General features: G+C 37.6%; 2 protein-coding genes across 3 annotated transcripts; one reads left to right on the forward strand and one right to left on the reverse strand.

Annotated features, from left to right (window-relative positions):
- Nucleotides 1–474: 474 nt before the first annotated feature.
- LOC107704941 (POU domain, class 3, transcription factor 2) lies at nucleotides 475–2,605 on the forward strand. The gene has a single exon (XM_016508007.1). It carries the CDS (start codon nucleotides 560–562, stop codon nucleotides 1,694–1,696), a length of 1,137 nt encoding a protein of 378 aa, XP_016363493.1. The 5' UTR covers nucleotides 475–559; the 3' UTR covers nucleotides 1,697–2,605.
- Nucleotides 2,606–5,816: 3,211 nt separating this feature from the next.
- On the reverse strand, nucleotides 5,817–21,343 carry LOC107704940 (F-box/LRR-repeat protein 4-like). 2 transcript variants are annotated; one of them, XM_016508006.1, is made up of 9 exons: nucleotides 21,238–21,343; nucleotides 19,750–19,839; nucleotides 16,678–17,294; nucleotides 14,753–15,089; nucleotides 13,881–14,125; nucleotides 13,574–13,787; nucleotides 9,734–9,805; nucleotides 7,800–8,112; nucleotides 5,817–7,148 (listed from the first exon to the last, which is right to left on the reverse strand). In XM_016508006.1, exons 3-9 carry the CDS (start codon nucleotides 17,181–17,183, stop codon nucleotides 6,985–6,987), a joined length of 1,851 nt encoding a protein of 616 aa, XP_016363492.1. In that variant the 5' UTR covers nucleotides 17,184–17,294; nucleotides 19,750–19,839; nucleotides 21,238–21,343; the 3' UTR covers nucleotides 5,817–6,984. The 2 variants fall into 2 exon arrangements, with proteins under 2 accessions (XP_016363492.1, XP_016363491.1); XM_016508005.1 differs by lacking the exon at nucleotides 19,750–19,839.
- Nucleotides 21,344–24,732: the final 3,389 nt, after the last annotated feature.

Here is a 24,732-nt window from a genome sequence, read left to right on the forward strand (position 1 = left end):
AAGTTGACTGTCCAAATACCTTTCAGGAAACATCACGCTAGAAAGATTAGATAGTTTCCATTATTTGACAAATGAATCCCCGAACCTGTAATCAATAAATATGAAATGACATCACATAAAATAGTTTTAATTTATTGCATAAATTCTATTGAACAAGACACATACATACATACACACACACACACTCGCAAATTCCATAACAGAGAAGTTTGAAATGAATTCTCTGCAAGTTATAAAAAGCATAACCTTTGATGTTCTTCGCTCCGGTCTTGGTGGCCCGTCGGTCCCTCACATTTCAGAGGTGCTGCAGGACACGGAGTTCTTTTGAGGGAAAGAGGCAGTGTTTGTTAAGACTCTCGAGCATCCAATGAACTGAAGGCTGCCTCCAAAAAACGCGTCCATCATCCCTTTCCACCCAATGAGCGTCGTCGGGGGGCGGAGCTCAGGTGCGCGCCGCTGCGTCCACTTGGCAAAGAGCCTGGGAGACGCCTGTGGCAAAAGAGTAACTGTCAAATGCAAGGTTCCTTTAATAGGAGTGATCAGTCCGGCTCCGAGAGTCATGGCGACTACAGCATCCAATCATTACAATATCCTCACCTCCAGCCCATCTATTGTACACTCGGAGCCTGGGAGCATGCAGCAAGCCACGGCTTACAGGGACGCGCAAACCCTGTTGCAGAGTGACTACTCGCTGCAGAGCAACAGTCACCCGCTCAGCCACGCGCACCAGTGGATAACAGCCTTGTCACACGGAGAAGGAGGTCCGTGGTCGTCCAGTCCCCTCGGCGAGCAGGACATCAAGCCAGCGGTGCAGAGCCCCCGGGACGAGATGCACAATTCCAGCAATCTACAGCATCAGACGCGGCCACCCCATCTGGTACATCAGACGCACGGGAACCATCACGATTCAAGGGCATGGAGAACGACGACGGCGGCTCACATCCCCAGCATGGCCACGTCGAACGGACAGAGCCTTATTTACTCGCAGACCGGCTTCAGCGTGAACGGTCTCATCCCGGGCAGCGGCCAGGGCATCCACCACCACAGCATGCGCGACGCGCACGAGGACCACCACAGCCCACATCTCAGCGACCACGGCCATCCACCGTCCCAGCACCAGCACCAGCCGCACCAGAGCCACCACGACCACTCGGACGAGGACACGCCGACCTCGGACGACTTGGAGCAGTTCGCCAAACAGTTCAAGCAGCGGAGGATCAAGCTGGGCTTCACGCAGGCGGACGTCGGACTAGCTTTGGGAACGCTCTATGGAAATGTGTTTTCGCAGACCACGATTTGCAGGTTTGAGGCCCTGCAGCTCAGCTTCAAAAACATGTGCAAGCTCAAGCCTTTGTTGAACAAGTGGTTGGAGGAGGCGGACTCCACATCTGGCAGCCCCACGAGCTTGGACAAGATAGCTGCGCAGGGGAGGAAACGGAAAAAGAGGACTTCCATCGAGGTAAGCGTCAAAGGGGCTTTGGAGAGCCATTTCCTTAAGTGCCCAAAGCCAGCCGCGTTGGAAATTACTTCGCTGGCGGACAGTCTGCAGTTGGAAAAAGAGGTAGTGAGGGTTTGGTTTTGTAACAGAAGACAGAAAGAGAAACGGATGACGCCTCCCGGCGGACCTCTGCCGGGGACCGAGGACGTATACGGAGACACGCCGCCGCATCACGGGGTTCAGACGCCAGTTCAGTGAGAAAAGACAAAAACAAGACAAAAACAAGGACACATCTTATCATACTGACTGCCTCAGTCTTCATTTATGATTACGTTCACGTTGGAGCTATCCAAAGTGAAAGCAGCTGCGGTTTAGACTACTGAGGTGGGAGAGCAGATTATATACGTCTTCGATGTTACTCAAAATTCGTACTGCTGCAACAGAGGGGACCGTGCGTTTCCCGCGCGAGCAAAGAGAACGGTTGTTCTGTGAATACCCAACACTGTGAAAAGACGCAGTTTTAAGGTGTAACCCTTCTATTTATCAAACACTTTGAGACGAGCGAAATGTCCCTCAAACGCGAGCATGGGTGTCCCATAGCCAGTTGTTTACATCTAGACGCATTCACTGCATTTTCTTTTGCGGAATTAGCCTGAAAAGTGACTTGTGCTGCAGCATTTGACAAATACACGCCATTTTTACTTTTGTTGTGGGCGATTGAGGGTGAACATCGATTCGATTGAAAAAACAACATCAGTGTGACATGCACAGTATTCAACCATTTTCTTGGGATCAAAAGACCTTTAAATATTTTATTATTATTATTATTATTTTACATACAGCATGGTTATGTACCAATTCTCCTACTCATGGAGACAGTGAGGTGCAAGGTCACACTAAACAGATGTTGTAGTCGTGGCGCCAAGAAATTAGTCTCACACAATTGATTCTGGTCTCTTTCTCCGTTTTATCAACGGATAGCTCTAAATTGAAAAGACATAAAAAGAAACTTCCAGCATCGAGCTGCAGACAAATCACCGAAGGGCTAGTGATAGAAACCTGGCATTTCCTTCGATCTAGTCATATTACCATAAAATACAGTTGTTTCACAGGACTCCACACAGTGCTGTAAATATTGTATAATTTTTAAAGGACATAGCTACGTTATTCTCTCACTTGAGCACTTTTTCGTATTATTTTGAATTTGGAAAAGATTTTAGAGCTTTTTGTTTAATTTATTTTTGTCTTATTTCTTTAACGTTAGAGTCTTGGTATATTTTGCCTTTATATTTATAGTCATTTAGCCGAATATTGCTTGCTATCTCATTCGGAAGTCAGATGCTTTTTAACCCACATTCAGCTGTTTTTTTTTAAATATAAATTATGAGCTGACTTTACTATATGTTTATGTATAGTAAACAATGTTCAGTCTCCAACAATGTTAGCACTATTTTCTACCCAACGAATTCAATATTATATATCTCAAACATTTGAATGTCTTTTTTAATTATTTTGAAATAGAGATTATTTACACAGTATCGTGGAGAATGGGAAAAGCAAGTGATGTGACCTGCAATATTTTCATTTGAAGTCAAACGATTCTTCATTGTTTCATATGACAAAGCGTTTTTGTGTATTTTATATTTCCTTCATTTATCAAGCATATCAATTTCACGGGCACTATTATTATTATTGTTATTATTATTAAATATTCTCCACATTTACCCAGCATCAGAGGTATACTGTAAAAGGATACTTTTTAAAAAGATTTAAAAAAAAAATTCTTGTGCTTTATAGTTCTTCACTGTGTTGGTTCAGGTTCGCATTTATAGGGACACGATGCAGTGATGATTTACTGAAAATGTAAACACTGGAGGATTGGAAAAACGGGAAGATTTCTCCCAGGGGCTTGCTATACGTCACTATGTGTAAATACAATACAACAATCAGAAATTATTATTATTATTTTCTTATTGTATTATTTTGCTTATATTTTAATTCATATTTTGGTGTAAATCTATTCCACAGAAATTCTAGGTAAGTCTGTTATTATCGTTCTACTTTTTTTGTTTTTCAAAAGAAACATTTACATAGATTAATTGATCAAACTGTCATGTAATTCTACAAATACTGTGGCGCTATTTATTTGTTGTTTTATTTACTCTGTCAGAAAGACTCCATCAAACGTTGAACTGGATGATTTTGTGGGTATAATAAAATGCGCAGAGGTTGTGATAGAAATCGGATTTTGTAGTATATGTTTTTTTTTTTCTAAATCGAAGAATCAAACCTGACATTTTATGTCGTCGGGTGTAAAAAAAATAAAAAATGCGGATGAAGCTTATGTTTATCGACGTCTCGGTCAAGTTTTTAAACGAAATTTTTAAATGTGAAACAGAATTAACAAAACTGCACACGTTCAAATGGTTTGATATGTCAGCGCAATCTCAAAAGAAACTGAGAGCGTGAAATTTGTAAGCCACAACATATGCAAACAGATAAGTTTTGTTTATTTTCCCTGAAATAGAAAAATAACAAAAATAAAAACAAGATATAGCTATACCCCTGAGCACTGTCGCTGAGATGTGTTGCTGAAGCTTTCCTGTCTTTTTTGCGTTTAACACAGCGCGCTGGCTTTTGTGGTAAAGTCAGTATAAAAATGTACGGCCAGTGTTTAGAATATCTAAACTAGTTCGATTTAAATTTCGTAGATTTTGTAAAGAACCAGTTACAGATGAAGCACTATTATTTAGGGTGTCGCTTAGTTTGTGGCATCAAAACGTGGGCCTCAATATAGGCCTTCTTTTATGGCATTAATTTACTTCGCGTGTTTTTATTTTTGCTATTGTTTGCAATCAATCAGTTTGAAATAATTCAAATTTTAATATAATTTTGACAACAATAAACCATAAAATAAATTTACTTATAATGTGAAACATTACGTTGTCTTCGTAATAGCTTTCATAATTTCGTCATGATTACTAACAGTGAGCTGAATTTAATTTTTAGAGTTGCTCTTATGTTTTTCGTGGTGCTTGCTTGCTTGGAAGGTTTGAAATAGGCAATAGTCAATCGTGCAAATCCCAGTGCTTTAACCATTCAGAGATAAATTACAACTACTATTTAAAAAAAGTTTCAAAGTGATGCAATTTTCTCCATATTGGGAAAACAAGACGTTTTAAGACAAGAATTGACTCTATAATACCCTGAATGTGTAAAACGATCATCCTTATCCTGTAGTGCCATCTAGTGAGATTTTATTCTAGGACACCAAAGCAACATTGATTAAACGTAACAACAGCAGCACATGGCGATTTGTAGCTCAGCATTCCGGGGTTTCTTCGGTGCTCTCTGACTTAAACATGCTGCCATGTTCATTTGCACAGTTTATGTTACACACCATGGATCATAAATGAATCACAGTTGCTCCTGATTTCCCCCCAAAAACATACTTTAGCTGTAAATACGAAAAGCGTTTGATAATTATAACTTTTAATTTCTTTCTGAACTATGTTTTGCTGAGACACGAACATTGGCAATTGTATTTTGGAAATAATATTTAAATGTCCACCAGCTTATCTTTTAACTGCATATATTTAAAAAGTAATTTTTTTTATGGCGTTCATGTTCTGGAAAACAATATACGCAAGGTTAAAATTAACTGCAAAATTGTAAAATGTTTAGACTTGCTTTTATGTCAGGAAACGTATGCATATGTGAGGTGGATGTTCTGGAAAACAATATACGCAAGGTTAAAATTAACTGCAAAATTGTTAAATTTTTAGACTTGCTTTTATGTCAGGAAACGTATGCATATGTGAGGTGTTAAGATTCCTGAAAACTAGATTCTGTTACAAAAGTTATATGAAACAGAGAAAAGGTCAAACGCATATTGATGCTGAAACCATTGTAGCAGGAGTGTAATGCCACTTCTAAATTACAGGGTCCATAAGCAGAGGCAGACAGCTTTGTACTGTTGATCTATTTACAGGGATGTAATGACAGTTTTCTGCGTGTACTGACTAGCAATTGTTGTATAGAAATCAAGAAATCGTTTCATCTAATTAACTGCATCCCTCCAGGTCCTCAGGGCACATTAGAGCTCCTCAGTCCATCATTAAAGTAGACATAAACAATTCATTACATCACTGTTAGTCCGATGAGACAGTCACTGCCAGATGCAATATTAATAAGCCCTTAAATTTGGAGGGATTAAGACTAGGGAAGTTTTTGACTTTCAGTTTGACCAAATTATTGAATCTCACTGATGGAGATATTATAGATCAACTACATGCCAAACATAATCTGTGTGATTTGGCACTAGTAATAATATAAATTCTATTATAATCTTACAATCACAAAAAAAGACAAACCCACAAAATATTAAGCCTCACTTTATTGAACCAAGACCTCGACTGTCACTCTCAGATCTGACATGATGCTAAAAGCCTCCTGCTTCCAAACAGCACAAATTTAATACAATATCCAAAATGACAAGAAATTCACTGTAGCTACTGTACAATTTAACATAAATACTATTTAGCGTTAGGTTGCTTCGAATTAACTGTAGAGTTTGTTTACAGGGTGTGATTATTATACTGCTAGTAAAGCACAGGCAAGTCAAATTGAAAACCTTTTTTTTTTTTAAACAAAAAAAAACAAAAAAAACATGGCATTTAAAAAAACTTTTACCAAAAGCACTAAACAATTTATCCTTGATTTTACTTTAATTGTACACATTTAAAGAAAATACAGTACATTGCCATCTGTTTTTTGTTTTTTTTTCAAAATTAAAGTGTATTAAGAAAAACGCAAAACCCCTTTGGTTTAGGGTGATTTTGGCAAATCACAATTTAGCATAGCACAATATAGACGACCAGCAAACAAACAAAGCACTTCTCTCTTTAAAACTAAGGCACAAGGATATGTCATCTACCGGTTAGCATGCGCCTGTGTAAAAGGAAACGTCAAGTTTTGCAATAGAGGAAAAAAAGCTTATATTTTGGTATTTGCCCTATTGTGTATATACATGTGCATAACAGGATTGACAGGAGATATGGGCAAAGTTTCACACAAACAAGGTATTGCCACAAAAGATTTCTGTGCCCACAATTCAAGTCAATGTGGCCCTGAATTTATAATCAATCAATAAATAATCATAGTACACTATTTCACAATATTTAACATTGATTTGACAACATTTAACAAAGCAAATAAAACATTGGTACTGAAACACTTGAATAAGTACGTTTAAAACAAAACCATTCGGCTGAAGTACAGCATACTACAAACGTCTCTCTCTGAAGACAAAAATAAAACCCTGAGATTAAGATCAAAAACTGAGGTCTGATGAAATGTGTGAGATTCAATACATAGTGAGACCATTCAAGCTGAGAGCGAGTGAAACATCTATAACATCTTCGAACCGGCAGTTCACAGCTCCGTGCAGTTCAAGGCAGCAAGTTCACAGCACCATGCGCCACCCTTCTCCCCGGGGTCTTAAAGACCGTCCTGTAAAGCTGCTCCTGCTCAGGACCCAGCGAGTTTTACTGAGTGAAACTCTTCTTGATGGACACATTCGGGAAAAGGCCACTGAGCTCCTGGACCAAGCGAGAGTCGACCTGTGAGCAGAAGGACACGTCCAACAGCTTTAGCTGAGGACAACACTGCAGTAACTTCCGCAGAGAGGCAGAGCTCACCATCCGTGTGCCTGAAAAACAACAACGAAAAGAGTTACTGGGATAGTTCACCTAAAAACAAACATTCTGTCATCATTTATTAGTTTTTTTTTTTTTGAAAGAAAGTATTACTTTTTTCAGCAAGGATACATTAAATTGATTAAAAGTGACAGTTTAATGTTACAAATATTTTGATTTCAGACAAATGCTGTTCTTTTGAACTTTCCATTCATAAAAGAATCCAGAAAAATCACAATGCCACAAAAACTGTTTTCAACATTTATACAAATAAGAAATGTTTCTTGAGCACCAAATCAGCATATTAGAATGATTTCTGAAGGACCATGTGACACTAAAGACTGGAGTAATGGCTGCTGAAAATTCAGCTGTCATCACAGGAATAAATGACATTTTAAAATATATTAAAATAGAAAACATTCATTTAAAATTGTAATATTATTTCACAATTTCCCTGTTTTTACTGTATTTTTGATCAAATAAATTCAGCCTTGGTGAGCATAAGAGAATAAAAAAAATAAAAAAAAATCAACCCCAAACTTTCAAATGATCATGTATATTCAAGAATTTTTTTGTTTTTCATTCTGATTTCATTCTGCAGGGAAAGAAATGCTGGTTTGAATCCTTAAATCTTAGTGCATTTGAAATAAAAACACTCATCTCACCCAGTATATCAAGGTGCTCCAGAGCGCTGCAGTTAGCGGCCAGCTCCTCCAGGTCAGAGTCACACACGGTGCGGTTGGCGGTGAGGAAGAGCTTGCGTAGGCGGGGCAAACTGCGGGCCAAGTGCTGGAAGCAGCCGGAGCTGCTCTGAAGTGTGGAGCACCAACCCAGTTCTAGCTCTTCCAGGAGCCTGCAGCCCGAAACCAGCTCTGCCAGACCGTGCTCGCTTAGGTTCCTGCAGCGCCACAGGTCGAGGGAGCGTAGAGAATGGCAGCGTGCGCTCAACATGCTCGCCACTACATCATAGTCCTCAATCTGTGATGAAATCACCATGTCGCTACAGTGAAGCACTTATTGATAACTGTTTCGAAGCTATTCTATGAGCAGCCAATGTTCCTGTAGCTGAAAAGGAACATAACGATTTTCATACCTCATCCCAAATACAAAAAGTAGGGCAAATTCTAATTAATTAGGCCACTTTGGAATGGAAAAGGATTCTTTAGATTTAAAAAAAAAAAAAAAGAGAAATTTTACGGAAAGGTTCTTTAGGGAACCCAAAATGGTTCTTCAAGGGCATGTTGCGAAAACCCTCTTTTGGAACCTTTATTTTTCTGAGTTTATAACATCATAAAATTGCACTCTGATGCAACTAATCTTGTGTATCAGGGGTTATGGGCAATAATATCCCAATAAACATGCATGGATGCCCACTTTAAAATAAAAATAGTATAACATTCGAGTCCCTTTTAATACACTATTTTCAATATATTATTATTCTTTTGAGATACACTAAACCTAATCTTAAATACTGTACATGCAAGTATTTATAGTATGCGACAATAGCATTTTAGTGCCATATTAAAATATTAAAACAAACAAATAAATTGATTTTAAAATTTAAAAGATTAAAAAAACAATGACTTTATCCTCAATAAACTCCTAATTTGCTGCTTATTAATAGTTAGTAAGGTAGTTGTTAAGTTTAGGTCTTTGGTAGTATTAGGTAGGGCTGTGCAATTAATCGCATGCGATTTTCATGCGCATCTCATCAGTAAAGCCGGTTCCGTGATTAGTAGTAAATCTCCATCACCTGCTTTCAGATGAAGCGGCATTTACTACACAGAGCCACTCATAATCTCAATCGCAGATGAATCGCATTCGATTATGAACGCGATATTGCCTAGCTTGTCAGTGAACTACGGCTCTGTTTATTAAATGCCGCGCCATCTGCAGGTGAAGCAGGTGATGGAGATTTACTACTAATCACAGAACCGGCTTTACTGACGAGATGCGCATAATAATCGCATGCGATTAATTGCACAGCCCTAGTATTAGGGATATAGAATATGGTCATACAGAATAGGTGCTTTATACGTACTAATAAACAGCCAATATGATAATAGTAGGCATGCTAATAAACAACTATAGTTAATAGTGAGAACTGGTCCCTATACTAAAGTGTTACCAATAATATTTTGAAAATTCAGTCCAATGACAAGAGTAAACTCAAAGTAAAAGTCATAAAATTCTGAGAATAAATTCATAATATACACCTTATTTTTTAAAGCGGATGTAAGCTATTTTTCTGCAAGACTTTAGCCGTTACAGGTAAAAATCTAGAATAACACAAAATGGACTAAATATGATGTGTTGATGAATATGATAACAAATACCATTTCACAATATAAAGCAGCAAAACAGACTGGTTTTGTACAGCTAAAATAACCAGAAATGACTAACACTGGAAGCCTTGCACATTTAACTAAGTTAAACATGGTCGCACCCACTCTTTCATTACGAAAAATAGACTTTATTTTCATAATGCTAAAACATTACTTTCTAAAGCCTTTTTTATGCTGACCATTGTTTTTAATAAATACCATTATAATCTGTCACAAACCAACTACATATCGGTTCAACTGACCAGTGGACTCACCATGACACAGCTTCCCAGGTTGAGGTGCTTGAGCTCTGGGCAGAATGTGAGGATGCTCAATATGGCTGATTGCTGCATGTGAAAAGAAATAAAATGGAGAAAACAGTGATGATTAACACATAACACTAATGAGAGAATAACATAACATTCTATTCAGATGCCAGTGAAGTCAAAATGAGACGAACGAACGCACATTTGATATCACAAATCAAAGATGACAACATATTTAACTCCGCTATTCAATATTCTTCTAAATAGATGTGTCAAAATAAAACTATTATATGACCTCACAGTCTGGCACACATGGCTGACACTCACATCGGAGATAGAGTGATATGATGTTTCACAGAAAAAAATGGGTTTGTTTTGATTTAAAAAGCTGAAGTGTCATGAGAGCACCACTAAGAGAATACAGCCATTGTTTTCATTATTGTGTTGGTTTCAAAAATAGTCACGTGAAATGAAACAACCACCTGAAGATTGACAGTTCTCTTTGAGTTCGTTTTGTGTATATTTCCATAGTTATTTACACCATTAGGTTCCCTAGAAGACATTTCATTTACAGTGATGATGACAGAAAGGTGGGTTTGCTACAGACACAGTCTGATGTGCATGTTTACGTGCAGTCGCCATCACTACAGAAACATTATATCTGTTGGAAGAGACACCAATACAACTACAAATGCTGATTCACAGTCAACCACACACAGAGGGACGGGAGGACTATAGATAAGTGGCACACTTGGGCCTGTACCAGCATGTAGAACTGATTTAAAGGTGGTAATGCCAGTATGCCAGACTTACACGGCCTGATGTTATACAATTAGAAGAACAGGTAACTATAACAGTTTAAAATAGGCTGGCATAAGCATGTTTTCTTCTTCAACTCCCAAGACAACTTGCTTTTTTAATGATGTAGTATAAACAATAAATAAAGGTGATGCACGATAAAGCACACAACTTTTGGGGCAACACAAAATTTCATGGATCAGTAATTAGCAATTTCAGCTTTGATGTTAAAAAACCTTCATTATCCCCATCCAAATCTTTTGTTTTAATCATGGATACAATCATAAAGATGTGATGCAGGAAATACAGTGAACATCACACAATCCAGATATTACACAAGTAATGAAGTATAAAAACCACAATGCTCATCTAATCTGTATGGAACTGAGAAGGGTTTCCGTTTTCTTGTGTGTTGTACTGCTGCAGGAAAATAAACGGTTGTGATTGGCTGTTCCTCACAATGGCCCCTCCCACAATTGATAAAAAGCAAATCATTTGGCTGACTAGCTTTAAGCTGGTAAAACATGCTAACTAGACAAACAAACTTTTACCACACTGTTTAAAACAAACAGTGATTTAGATTTTACATTAAAGGGATAGTTCACCCAAATATGAAAATTCTGTCATTAATTACTTACCCTCATGCAGTTCCAAACCCGTATGACCTTATGACGTTCATCTTTGGAACACAAATTAAGATCTTTTTAATGAAATCCGAGAGCTTTCTGAACCTGCATAGACAGCAACGAAACTGACACATTCAAGGCCCAGAAAGGTAGTAAGGACATCGTTAAAATAGTCCATGTGACATCAGTGGTTCAACTGTAATTTTATGAAGCTACAAGAATACTTTTTGTGTGCAAAGAAAACAAAAATAATGACTATCAAATAATTTCTTGTCTTCCGTGTCTGAATTCAATGTACGTTTACGACAGTGCCACGACGTATGTGTACATTCCGCTCTTTGCAAACAAGGCGCAGCGCATCCGTGTTCTATGTCAGAACGGCGGCTCCTGCTTCAGCAGCACCACATGCATATGTTGTAGTAGGCCTACTGTTGTGAACATGCATCAAAGACTGATACCGAAGAGAAGAAATTGTTTAATAAATCATTATTTTTGTTTTCTTTGCAGATAAAAAGTATTCTCGTAGCTTCAAAAAATTACGGTTGAACCACTGATGTCACATGGACTATTTTAACAATGTACTTATTACCTTTCTGGGCCTTGAACGTGTCAGTTGTGTTGCTGTCTATGCAGGGTCAGAAAGCTCTCGGATTTTATCAAAAATATCTTGTGTTCTGAAGATGAACGAAGGTCTTATGGGTAATTACTATAATTAATGACAGAATTTTCATTTTTGGGTGAACTATCCCTTTAATGTAAATTTAAAAAGTTGTTTTAAACAGTGTGGCAAAAATGTGGTAAAAGATTAACAGTCTTGTTAGCAAATTTTACCAGCTAAAAGCTAGTCAGCCAAGATGATTTGCTGACTTGCCTTTCAACTATTGCTTTGTGTTGAGCTGCTTATTGACCAATGTCAGGGTAGTACCATATTTAATTTTTGATGGGAATGAAATGAGGCTGAGGGACAGGAGTACAGTGTGTTCAATGGACTGTACGATTGTTTGACATTCAGGTTGTTTAGTTGATGAAACGTCTTTCCGAAAAAACTAAGTAGACAAAAACTCCACAAAACAGTTTTGAAAATGAAATGATCTAGGAGCTTTATACAGTGCATGCAAAAGACTGTTAAAGGGGTCATATGACGCAATTTCAAGTTTTCCTTTCTCTTTGGAGTGTTACAAGCTGTTCGTGCAAAGATAAGATCCTGAAAATAGCAAAGACTAAAGTCTCAAACCTAAAGAGATATTCTTTAAAAAAGGACTCGTCCACACCTTCCTAAAACGCCTCGTTTAAACACGCCCCCACATGTCTATGTCACAAGATATGCATAACACCGGCCAAATGTTCACGGAAAGATAGAAGGTGTAACTTTTATTCTCGCTATAGTATTGTTGCCACCGCCGCCATGTTGTGAAGACGCTGTGTGTTTCGTTGTGAAAGCAAAACTACTTTGTTTGGCCTTCCAAAAGAGGACACAACGAGAAATCAGTGGTTAAGTTGTATTTACAACACTGCTCCAGAACAGTTCAACCCAAATATTCAGATGTGTGCAGCGCATTTTAAGGAGGACTGCTTCCTAAACCTGGGAAAGTAGCCTACAATGCTGTGCACAAAGGCTGTTTCTATATGTAAAAAAACACAGTATAAGTCATTATAATCCGTAATTATGTCCCCACTGGATGCAACAAATGCCTCGTTTGTAATGGGTTTTATTGGTTTTGTCTCGTCACGCCGGGACACGGCATCACAGTATGGTAGGGGCGTAACATTTCCGTCACAAGCTTGAGGTATTCAGCCAATCACAACGCACTGGATAGCTGGCCAATCAGAGCACACCTCGCTTTTCAGACCGATGAGCTTTGTAAAAATCGATGCGTTTCAGAAAGGCAGGGCATAGAGGAGCAACAATAATGTACAGTATGTGGAAAATAATGTGTTTTTTTAACCTTAAACCGCATAAACACATTGATTGCATTACACCAAATAATGCTCTTTTTAGCAACGTTATATGACACCTTTAAGTCTACGACTCACAGCCTCATTTTTATATATGCTAAATTCAATATGCCATCAAACCTGGCTAAGGTCTATTGCTGAATTGAACTTGTTTTATAATTGATTAACTGAATAATTGATTGATTACTAAACTGAAATAAATGAACACTGAACTGATATGAGCTGATTTATATGCTGCTTTACAGCAGAATTTGAATTTGTCTCATATTTGAATGTTTGCATCATAGATTCTGCTATTTACTATGAAACTGTAAAAACTACTTTAAACTTTTTTTTTTTTAAATTTGCAAATTCAAATCAAATTAAATTACAAATTAAAAATACATAAAATTCATAGCATCATATAATTAAGTGCACCCCAGAAGGATTTACTCGAGAAAATCAGGCATTGTCTCAGTCTTGCTCTAACCTCAACTTTGGTGCGGTACAATACGAGCCTGCGTAGATTAGTGAGTTTGACGATGTGATTGAAGGCCTGAGGTTGCAGACGGTCACAGGAAGCCAAATTGAGCTCCTGGAGGCACGGACACGTCTGGGCGATCACTTCTAAACACGCTTCAGTCAGGAAATGACAGCACGACAGCTCCAAACACACCAGACTCACCCCACAGGCCTTCATAAAGCTTGAGGAAAAAAGACAGAGATGGAACGACTATTACCATCCATTTGGTAGATCAAATATTTTAAATATCTGGATCAGAGACTCTTGTCATTACCTGCAGAAACCAGCAGCCGTCACGGCTCCACGGTTGCCCGTCCAGGACATGTTTAGTCTCTGCAGGAGGGTGCAGCGGCTCAGCAGGTGGCTCAGAGAGGCGTCTGTGAGCCGGGCCCAGTACGGCTGCAGGCTGAGCTGAATGTACTGCAAGGGGTCACAGCAGTGTTTGTGAAAAAGCTTGCAGCTCTGAGCCAATCGGCACAGGTCCGGAACCGGCAGGTGACTCACGATCAGCTGGATTAGCTACAGTGACACAAACAAACAGTGACTTTCAGACTAAAACACAGCATGCTAAATATTCTTCTTGTGCATCAAAACAGTTTCTTGCAAAGACAGAGATACTAAGATTACTCTCAAGACGTTTTGTGGAGGAACTGATTATGTTTTTGCTACGTGCACTGTTGGAAAAGTGAACAATAGTATGAGTGTGATGCTGGATATCAGTTAGCAGATAATGGCCAGATTATGTTTTGTTTTTGCTGTAACGAGACTGTGAGGTTGGCAGTGGTTTGGACAGGAGATCTGAGCTGTGTGGAGGTAATAAGGGATTACGAATGCGAAAGGTATTTTTAAATTACAATAAAATGGTCTCTAATTATCTGAAAATGACCTATTGCAACCACACAAGTCAGGGCTTGAGGAACTAGACCACATCTCAACTATTTTTTTTCAATATGTGTCTGGTACGTAGAAGATTTCAACACTCTGTGGTCCAACATGTGTTGTTATCAACAGTTCTTGAAAACAATCTCTGTTACTTGGCATATGTACTATTTATTAAACACACTGATGGCACAAACTACATGTTCCTAAACATTCCAAAACTCACAGGCATCATTAGTAATTACAGTGAGAGGTTCCAATGCTAACCTCATAAGGAAGCCTATCAAAGTAGCCGTTCCCCAGATTGTGCCTGTTTTCTCCACCCGACCTGCAGCAGAGGCCTCCTGCTTCACTGATCTCTTCTTCACTGTCACTCAGATCATTGATGTCGATGACAGGGATCTTATAGAGGGCCAGAATGGGTCTTTCCCGAACGCCTCGCAGGATCACAGCATCCAGCTCTGTGTAGTATTCCAAAAGAGAGCTGTTCACTTCCAGACGCAGCAGGTTGGTGGCAAAATTGATCTGCTTGATGCTGGGGGAGAACTGGCGAGCTTGAGGGGTCAGAGCTTTGTTGGGCTTGCCGGCCCACAGAACCTCCCACCTGCAAAAAAATAACATGACAATACTCAAAACACTAACAATGGCATCCAACTCTGAAGAATCTGCGATATTGTTATTCAGTTACGATTCTTTACTCAATATTGCAATACATCTTGAAATCTGAAATTTGGTCATAGTTTGGTGCAGTTCATGATAACAATCAAATATGCTGAAAAAGTATGTAACTGGCCATGACTATGAATTTGGTTTAAACTGTTCGGTAAAATTATTTATTTAAAATAGAGTAAATTTTATGTTTTATTAGGTAAATAAAAATTAACATTATTTTTGTAACACACACATTATATATATTATTTATATGTATATTAGTGCTGTCAAACGATTAATCGCAATTAAATTGCATCCAAAAAAGTTTTTGTTTACATAATATGTGTGTAGTGTGTATATTTATTATGTATATATAAATACACACACATGCATGTATATATTTAAGAAAAATGTTACGTTTATATATTAAATATATTTATATATTATATAATTTATATGAATATAAATATATACACGTAAATACATAAATATTTTCAAAATATATGTTGTGTGTGTTTGTCTTTATATATACATAATAAATATACACAGTACACATATATTATGTAAACAAACTTATTTTGGATGCGATTAACCGTTTGACAGCACTAATTATTATTATTAATGGCTTTCAATGGGCCATTATCCTTCTTAACCAATAGAGGGGGTTGTTGAAAGTTTTACTACACATGAATTGATGTTGATTTGTTATTCTATCTTGAACTGTAAAAGTATGCAATTTTTGTTGATGGGCTTTCATTATATTGGCAAGGCTTTAAAATTGAATTTTTTACCAGATGGTGCCATTTTTTCAGGTTTGACCAATAAAGAAAATACTCGCTTTATTTCTGTTTTCTGTTTCTGCATATTATAGAGCCAATTGGATAAATAATGCAGCTATAATTGTGTGGGTGTGTTGGTATGGATGTCAGAGTGTGGTTTGTATGCGTGTCCTAAATACAATTTTTGTGTGTTTGTGTGTGCGCACCTGTAATGTTTGATAGAGAGAAATTATACTGTAGTGCGAATCATAAATCCCACCGCTGTGTAACGCTGGGATCTAATTATTAAAAGTCTGGTTCTGTTCTGCACCCAAATAAAATCTTACTAAAAGCTCTTTTTTTTTGAGATATCAACCTTAAATTTGGAACACAACTTGTTTAGACATATTGTTTTATGGCTTTGATTTTAATATTTTAGTAATATTAGTTGTTAAATTGCTTAGTTAAAGAATTTAATTTTATTGTCAGTGAATTAATGAATTTTATTAAAAATAAGAAAAAAAACACATTAACACTGAATGAGTGAAATATATCTGGACAAGCTTTACTGGAGTGGGACTGTTCATTTAGGATAATGTACATTTTTAGGCTACTACAATGACTAAAATAATAAAAAATAAAGATATAAAAGATGAATTCTCCATCTTAAAGTAACTGGCAGGGCAACTTGGAGCTAAATGCCATGGATCACATTTTGTGGGATTAGAACCTACAACCTTTTGATTACAAATCCAGAACATTCGCTCACACCTAACATTTTACCTCACATCAACTGGAGGGTTCTGGGAGAAAGGGTTGAGCGAGCACGCTAGGATCTTGATAACAGCCCCGGGGTGGTAGGTCTCCAGCACCTCCACAGCTGTGGGATAGACGGGCTCCTCGAAGGCCAGTTCCAGGTAGTCCTGGCTGTGGAAACTGGGCGGCGTACGACGGAACCGTTGAGCAGAGCTGGTGCACTGCTCCCACCAGCTTCCGTAAGTGCGGAACACAGCCGTCTGGGTGAAGTCTCCTGAGCTGGGATAGACGTTAGGCACACCCGCCAGATTCCACATGGTATAGGACATGCTGTTCTCGCTGCCATAGTGAGAACTGAAGTCCAGAACCTCTTTGCCATACTGCTCGACCTCAACGGTGACAGGCAGTGCCGAACGCTGGCCCAGCTCCACTGCCCGCCGGCTACCCAACGCCTCGCTCCGTGTCCCGCTCCTGGAGCGCCGCCGTAGACAGATATAGTAAAACATGCTCAGAAGGGTTAGCATAGGAAACATGGAGCAGCAGGACTGGGTTTGTGTCAGGAAGCACAGCCCTTTACTCTTCCCTGCGCTGTTGCACGATAGGCTCTACACAGTACAGGCTATAGGCCAAGCTGCATGCATGACCTGTGGGTTATAGAGAGACACACACAAACAAAATCACACAAAAGGTTGAGAACCCTGAAATATATAAAGGAAGATCAGTAATTTTTTGGGCTTCATTCATGAAACACAAGTTGAATTCATTTGTGTATATTATTCATAAAAGCACTCAAGACAATTTACATAAGAATGAATTTATGAACAATACACACATCTTCTATGTTTTAAATACTAAAAAAAGGTTGGGTTAAATAAAAGTAAACACAGAAAAACAAATACAGATAAATGCATTGACAGCAAGGTTATTATTTTTGATATATTATTTTATTTAATATATATATATTAAACCTAAACTAAATGAAAATTAGAAATGTTGCCTTGGCAACTAAGCAAGTTTAATTAAACTGAAGCACAAACATTACTAACTGAAAATAATAATAAAAATATTAAACAAACTAAAACTGAGATGATAAAAAAAAAACGTAAAAAAAAAAAAAGTCAAAAGCACATTACAAAATTACTAAAACTTAAATTAAGATTAAAGGAACACTCCACTATTTTTGAAAATACTCATTTTCCAACTCCCCTAGAGTTAAACAGGTGAGTTTTACCGTTTTCTAATCCATTCAGCCGATCTCCAGGTCTGGCGGTAGCACTTTTAGCTGTAGCTTAGCATAGATCATTGAATCTGATTAGACCGTTAGCATCTCGCTCAAAAATTACCAAAGAGTTTCTATATTTTTCCTATTTAAAACTTGACTCTTCTGTAGTTACATCGTGTACTAAGACCGACAGAAAATGAAAAGTTGCGATTTTCTAGGCCGATATGGCTAGGAACTATACTCTCATTCCGGCGTAATAATCAAGGAACTTTGCTGCCGTACAGCAAACATGGGTGCAGCAGGCGCAATGATATTACGCAGCGCCTGAAAATAGGCTAACTTCCGTCAACATAACCAATGTGACCACCTGCTTGCACAGGAAGCGTGCTGGGGACTATTTTCAGGCGCTGCGTACCCATGGTTCAAAAACAGTGGAGTGTTCCTTTAAAGCAAAAACTCAAAATAAAAGCTCAGGGGTTAAAGCAAAAAAAAAAGAATCTTTTGACTGAACATTTTTCCTCGGCCAAACCCCATTCCACAGCCAAACCCCCTTCCACAGCTATACCTGCCACACACCCAGTTTAAGAGCAGTTTTTTTTCTTCTTGTTGTAATTAGGAGAGCTTGTCCTAATTTAAAAAATGTAGGAGCACCTTCTGATCAATAATCAAATTCTGATCAAAAATTAGCCTTCCAAATACGAGGTGATATTTGCCTCAAAGTGATTTACAGGGGCATTTTCTTTTTACCTTTGTAATGGCATTTTTCTAATTTTATTAAAAGTATGTCATCATCTATGTCAAATTCAAAAATTTTATGCGAGCGAGTTCTCTTTCATTTTAAATAAGCAAGACTCAAAAGCACGTGCAAATGATAAATTCCGTCATCTGTCATCGCGTTATAAGCGCGGAATTCAACTGCGGGAGTGAGTAGAATTATTATTAATAGCCGCAATCCCGCGCCGAAATTCAAGTCCTGCTCTGTGTTCTCTGCTAATAACCCGACTGTGAATGACGCGAGCGGCGTCACTATGTTGTCAGTGAGAAGCTGCAGCCGTGGAGGTAGGGGTGTCGCGATATACCGGTACTGACGATAACCGTGATATTCAAATAGTGAAATATCGACATCGTGTTAATTTAGGGTGTGACGATATACCGGTATTGGTGATAACCATGATATTTAAAATGAACAGGACACTTATGATAACACGACACGCAAATAGCCTACTCCAGCGCCAGTACCTGGTTGACCTCCCAGGTGGCAGTATTGCGCCTTAACACTGACACCTGTCACACAAGAAGAAGACGCAGCGCGCAGCCGCACTACTCCAAGAAGAACCAATAGTATCCATGCTGCGGTCTGCAGATGAATATATCTCAGAAGAGCCATGTTCAATATTATCCAGACAGTAAGTTGCCATTATTTTACTAGTCATTGAATGGGAAATGTTACATTAACCTGTTAACAGCGGTTTCCTGTTTTCATATATTTAAATAAAAGGGTGATTCTTTTAATAAGTACCGCGTTTTCTTTACTCGTCTAATTTTTGTATTTGTATTTGCAATCAAGTCATGGCCAATACTGCCTTTGTGTAGCAATTGATTTCTTTGTTCAAATCTATTACACGATTAAAACTGATCTAGAAAAACTGAGCGACCACATTCAACTCTGCAAAATGTAAAGTTGGTCGCATGCAGTGCCATGCACTTAATGCCTCATCTGCGGTCGTTCTGGGTGCACATTAATACTGAATTAGAAGCGCGTTAACTGCATGACTTCATTGGCGCCGGCGCAACTATAGGTTAAAGAGATTAAAATACGGGTACGCAAGTTAACAGATTAAAGTATCAGATTTGATGTTAATATTTATTCATTATACTGTTGAACTTGACAGTATTTTCTCTCTTGTTATTTCATAGGGAGCTTCAAAGAAGACGGAGAAAGCCAGAGTCCTCAGGTCAGCTGCGACCTAAAGAAGAAGAAGAAGAAGAAGTGAAAATGCATGTGCCCTGTGTTTATCAGTATCCTTATGTTCATTGGGTAAAAAGAAAAACGAAATAAACAAAGTAAAAATTAATTTGGCTGATTCCCTAAGGTTTCTATAGATATCGCGATATACCGATATCGTGAATTCTTTTGGACACAATAACCGTGGTGTGAAAAATCTAATATCGTGACAGCCCTACGTGGAGGGGATGATTTTTGGTAACTTGCACTGGCAGAACAACAACAACGCGCTACATGTTTCTTTTCCCCTAATTTTTTTTCCAATTGACGGAAATCTGTCGTAGAGACGGAAAACTTTAATCCCTGAAAGCAAATTCAAAATATTAAAAACTCTAATAGAACACTAACACCTGTAGGCTACATCCATTTGTAAGTATTTTTCTGTACATTTTCTGTTGTTTGGCTTTTTTTCACAAAATGAGTTTGTAAAAATTATTTTCTTATAGTTTAATTCGCTTGTTGCCAAGAATATTCATTAAATCCAAACGAACAGGCAAGCTGCACATTCTAATATGTAAAATATATATAATAAACTAGGGCTGCACGATAAATCGCATGCGATATTTAACCCGCATTTTTTGCGCAGCTCGTCAGTGAACAACGGCTCTGTGTAGTTAATGCTGCTCAATGTGAAAGCCCGCAGGTGATGGAGATTTACCGCTGATTACAGAACCGGCTTTCTGACAAGATGCGCGTTAAATATCGCATGCGATTTATCGTGCAGCCCTATAATAAACTATGCATAACTTCCCTGAACAATCTAATTACTGGCATAAACCATAAAGTCTAAAAGCAAACTTCCTGTCAAAGGTCTTCCTGTTGAGAGAGATTCATATGAAATGAGTTTTTTTCTAGTTAAGATGTATTTCTGTTACTTCCACAACATATTCTAGTGGTTTTAGATACTGACATCATGCGGATTACTGCCAAAATAGTGAAAAAGCCATTCAATGACATGACAAATTACCAAACACAGCAAGTTAAAGAAATAGTTCACCCAAAAACCTATATTTAAAACACACACACACACACACACGCACATTTTGTTTCAAACCAGACTTTCTTCTAATAAACACAAAAGGAGAACATGACAGAATTTTCTGGTGTTTTCGGGTGAACTATCCCTTTAATGTTAGACTGAAAGCTGCTGCTGATGGCTACTAGCTCTATCACCACCATATCGATTGATTTTAGCTATATGTGGCTTCCTATGTGATCGAAACGTTTAAAATGTAACCAGAAAAGAGGAACTGCTAGCGAGCTGAGCTACAGTTCATTAGGCTGGGTTATGAATCGCCTATAAGAACGCAGGCTGTCATGCCACACTGCACTGATGGACTTAAAAACAATGACAACTTACAGACGATGCAATGGTGCGTTGGAGTGTTGTGCTGAGTGTGTTCTATGTTCTCGATCCATCTCTCACTTCTGCTGTCATTGCTCGCCCATTCTTCACTGTTCATGCGGAATATAAACATCCGCTTCACCCTGCACAATGCATTGTGGGAAGTGGAGTACTAACACACGTCATCCCGCATTATTGAATTAACGAAACAAACTCTTTCCAAAGCACAAAAAGAACTCTTTCTGATTTGAATAATTCATCTGTTTTACCTTTTAAAGAACGACAGTTATTACCGAGAAATTTGACCCTGGAACACAAAACCAGTCATAAGGGTCGATTTTTAAAATTTGAGATCATCTGAACGCTGAATAAATGGTTTGTTAAGATAGGACAATATCTGGCCGAGATACAACTATTTGAAAATCTGGAATCTGAGGGTGCAAAAAAAACCAAATCTAAATATTGAGAAAATAGCCTCTAAAGTTGTCCAAATGAAGTCCTTAGCAATGCATATTACTAATCAAAAATTAAGTTTTGATATGTTTACGGTAGGAAATTTACAAAATATCTTCATGGAACGTGATCCTTACTTAATGTCCTAATGATTTTTTGGCATAAAAGAAAAATCGATAATTTTGACCCATACAATGTATTTTTGGCTATTGCTACAAATATACCTGTGCTACTTAAGACTAGTTTTGTGGTCAAGAGTCACAAATGATAGATTGTTTAGGCACGATTTTAACATGTACAGACCAAATAGGCTTTCTTACATATAAAAACAATAGTTTATTTATAGAAAGAGTTGTGCGTTCAGATCCAGGATGTTTTCTCTGTTCACACCTTCAGAAAAATAGGCCTATTGAATTAAAAAATATGCTAAACAATCTTTTTGCAAAATGTAAATGCCATAAAGTTTAGACATAGCTAGAAGGCTATATTAGGTATGGTTGGACAGTGCTTGGTAGATCTTTTAAACAAATTTGTGGTAGCCTATAGCTTTCTATAGCAATTTTATAGTAATTTCTAATTCAGTCTCAGAAAGAGACAGATATTATAAACATGTAAGTTGCAGAAAAAATTAAAATTATTAAAATTAAAAGAATAAAAAATAAATAAATAAAATTAAAAGAGTGAGACAGAAGACATTCAGTTAAAACTGTAAATGCAGCATGTTTGGATAATCAGGCTATTACTATCTTGGTTAAATGGTTCCATTTTTATTTCTCTTTATTATTGAAAGTTATTATTAAAATACAAGCTTATGTGAGTTTTGCCTTTTCCTTTTTTGTAATAAATGCCCTCGTATGGTTCTATTAATTATCTTATTATTATACTATGGTCTGACACAAAATCATTTAGTGTGGCATTTGAATAATGATTATTGTAAAAAGTTAAGGAAACCCTAATGAGTTCTTTAGAGTTGACTCTAAAGTATACTGATTTGATTAGTTTGGCTTGTCAAAATTAGGCTATATTACCAAAAAATTGTGATGACGTGCATTTACATTTAGCAGATGCTGCAAAGCGACTTGTAAAAGATGATGTCAAAGTTTTGTTAACCAAAAAAAAAAAAAAAAAAAAATTACTATGCCTAATCATGCCTGCGCATAAATTATTCACAGACTAATGACTGGAAATTAAAAAAATGGCGCTTATAGTTTATTGTTATTCATCACATTCAGCTGAAAATGACTCGTAGCCAAAGATACAGTGTTTGCAAAACAATTATATATGTGTATGTGTGTGTGTATATTTATAACACATATATAACACAATACATACACAAAGGTTTAAAATAATTTTTGGTCACTTCTAATTTCACAATAATTTCTCACTTTTCCTCTCACTCTGTTGCTCACTCTTTTTCTTATGTAAAAGGCATTGAGAAGCACCAATCCTTTGTAGTCTGGAAGAAAGACATTGTTTTGATGTTCTGAATAATACATTTGTCTGTTAGAATTGACTGAGAATGTGGCGATTGTGACATTTATTTCATCGTAAATGGCCACATTCCCTCATGACCTGTCCTGCTGGCCTCTCTGGTGGATAGAAGGCGGCGCGCAGGCTTGGCTCCAAAGAATACGTGCCGCTGGCTGTCCATCATCGACAAGTGGTGGGCTCACAGAGGGAAACAGATGCATATGACCACGTCTTGGCTGGCATTTGCATCGATGAATGACTTGTCCAGTCAGTTTGTCTCATGGGTGAATTGAAGCCCTATTGTCACCACAAAGAGCACTGAGTCTCTATGGAAGCGTTACTAGGCAATCACAGGCCAAACTCTCATTAGGAGTGGAGCTGAACGGCAGATAAAGAAGACAATTGATTTTGAAGAACAGGTTTTTCTTCAATTGCTGCTTTATTTTAACCTAAAAATATTTTTTTTTGTGCATTATGAATGACTGATTTTCATAATTGCCATATCAGTTTTTGAGGTCTGCCTGAAATGTATGACTAAAATGAAAAAAATGGAAAAACCTTGTCAGCCTCTATTGCAAATGGACTGATGACATTTTAAGGCAAGACACTAGGCAAAGATTGTTTTGTTTTTTTCATGCACTGGTTAATTTGGAGATTTTAGCCTTTTTAAAACGTGTTGTTTCAGAAAGTGGAAAGGAAACCTCCAAATTCGTTATTGCACTTTATCTCTTTGCATCTTTAGATTCACTTACAATACATAACTTTAAATACATTAGCTGTTTTCTTTAAATTATTTTTTCTCACACATTGAGCAAGAAATCTCATACACCAAGCTTTCCAGATGTATTTTCTATTGATATTCTTAAGATTTTTACAGAGGGGTTTGTTCAAATATACTTTGCCTAATTATATACAACATTTTATTCCTAAAAACATTGTGAAAATAAATTTTCTTCTGGCAGTTTACAGTATTTTCTGATTTACGGAATGATAAAAAGAGTTCTATCATGACAACTCTAGAAAGATTTTAGCATAGTAATGGATATGACAGTGTTAATGTATTTGGTCTTGGTGGAATAGATCTGCTACACTGCTGCTGCTGTTGGTTATTGCTGTTGTTATAGATTATTGCTGCTGCTGCTTCAAGCAAGTACAGGAACTTGCTACTGCCAATGCATGCGGTGATACAGTGCTGTGAGTATTTAAGACATACTGCTGCTGCATAAATAGCATGCATAATAACACATAGCAAATCTATAAAGGTGGAGCTGGGGAAGGTGGAGGGTTTCAGAGGAACTCTGAAAGCATGCTGCAAAATGCTCAAGTGGATGCTAACCAGCCATTTAAATGTAAAGCAGCAAGCTAATTGGCTGCATATATAACATGAATCAATCAGCTTGTGCTAAGTCGTTTAACGCTGTGAATATTATCAGTTATGTTTAGAACCCATCAGCCTGCGCCATCTAGAATGTCATGAAAGAACTAGGCATACATCTCTTCTGTAAAAACTCTAATTTGTCAGCAAAACCAATACAGAAATGTAATATGACACATATTTCCCTATATCAAGAGTGATATTGACATATA

This window comes from Sinocyclocheilus anshuiensis, unplaced genomic scaffold (genome assembly GCF_001515605.1).
Source record: "Sinocyclocheilus anshuiensis isolate Anshui unplaced genomic scaffold, SAMN03320099.WGS_v1.1 scaffold702, whole genome shotgun sequence".
In the NCBI taxonomy this organism is placed as follows: domain Eukaryota; kingdom Metazoa; phylum Chordata; class Actinopteri; order Cypriniformes; family Cyprinidae; genus Sinocyclocheilus; species Sinocyclocheilus anshuiensis.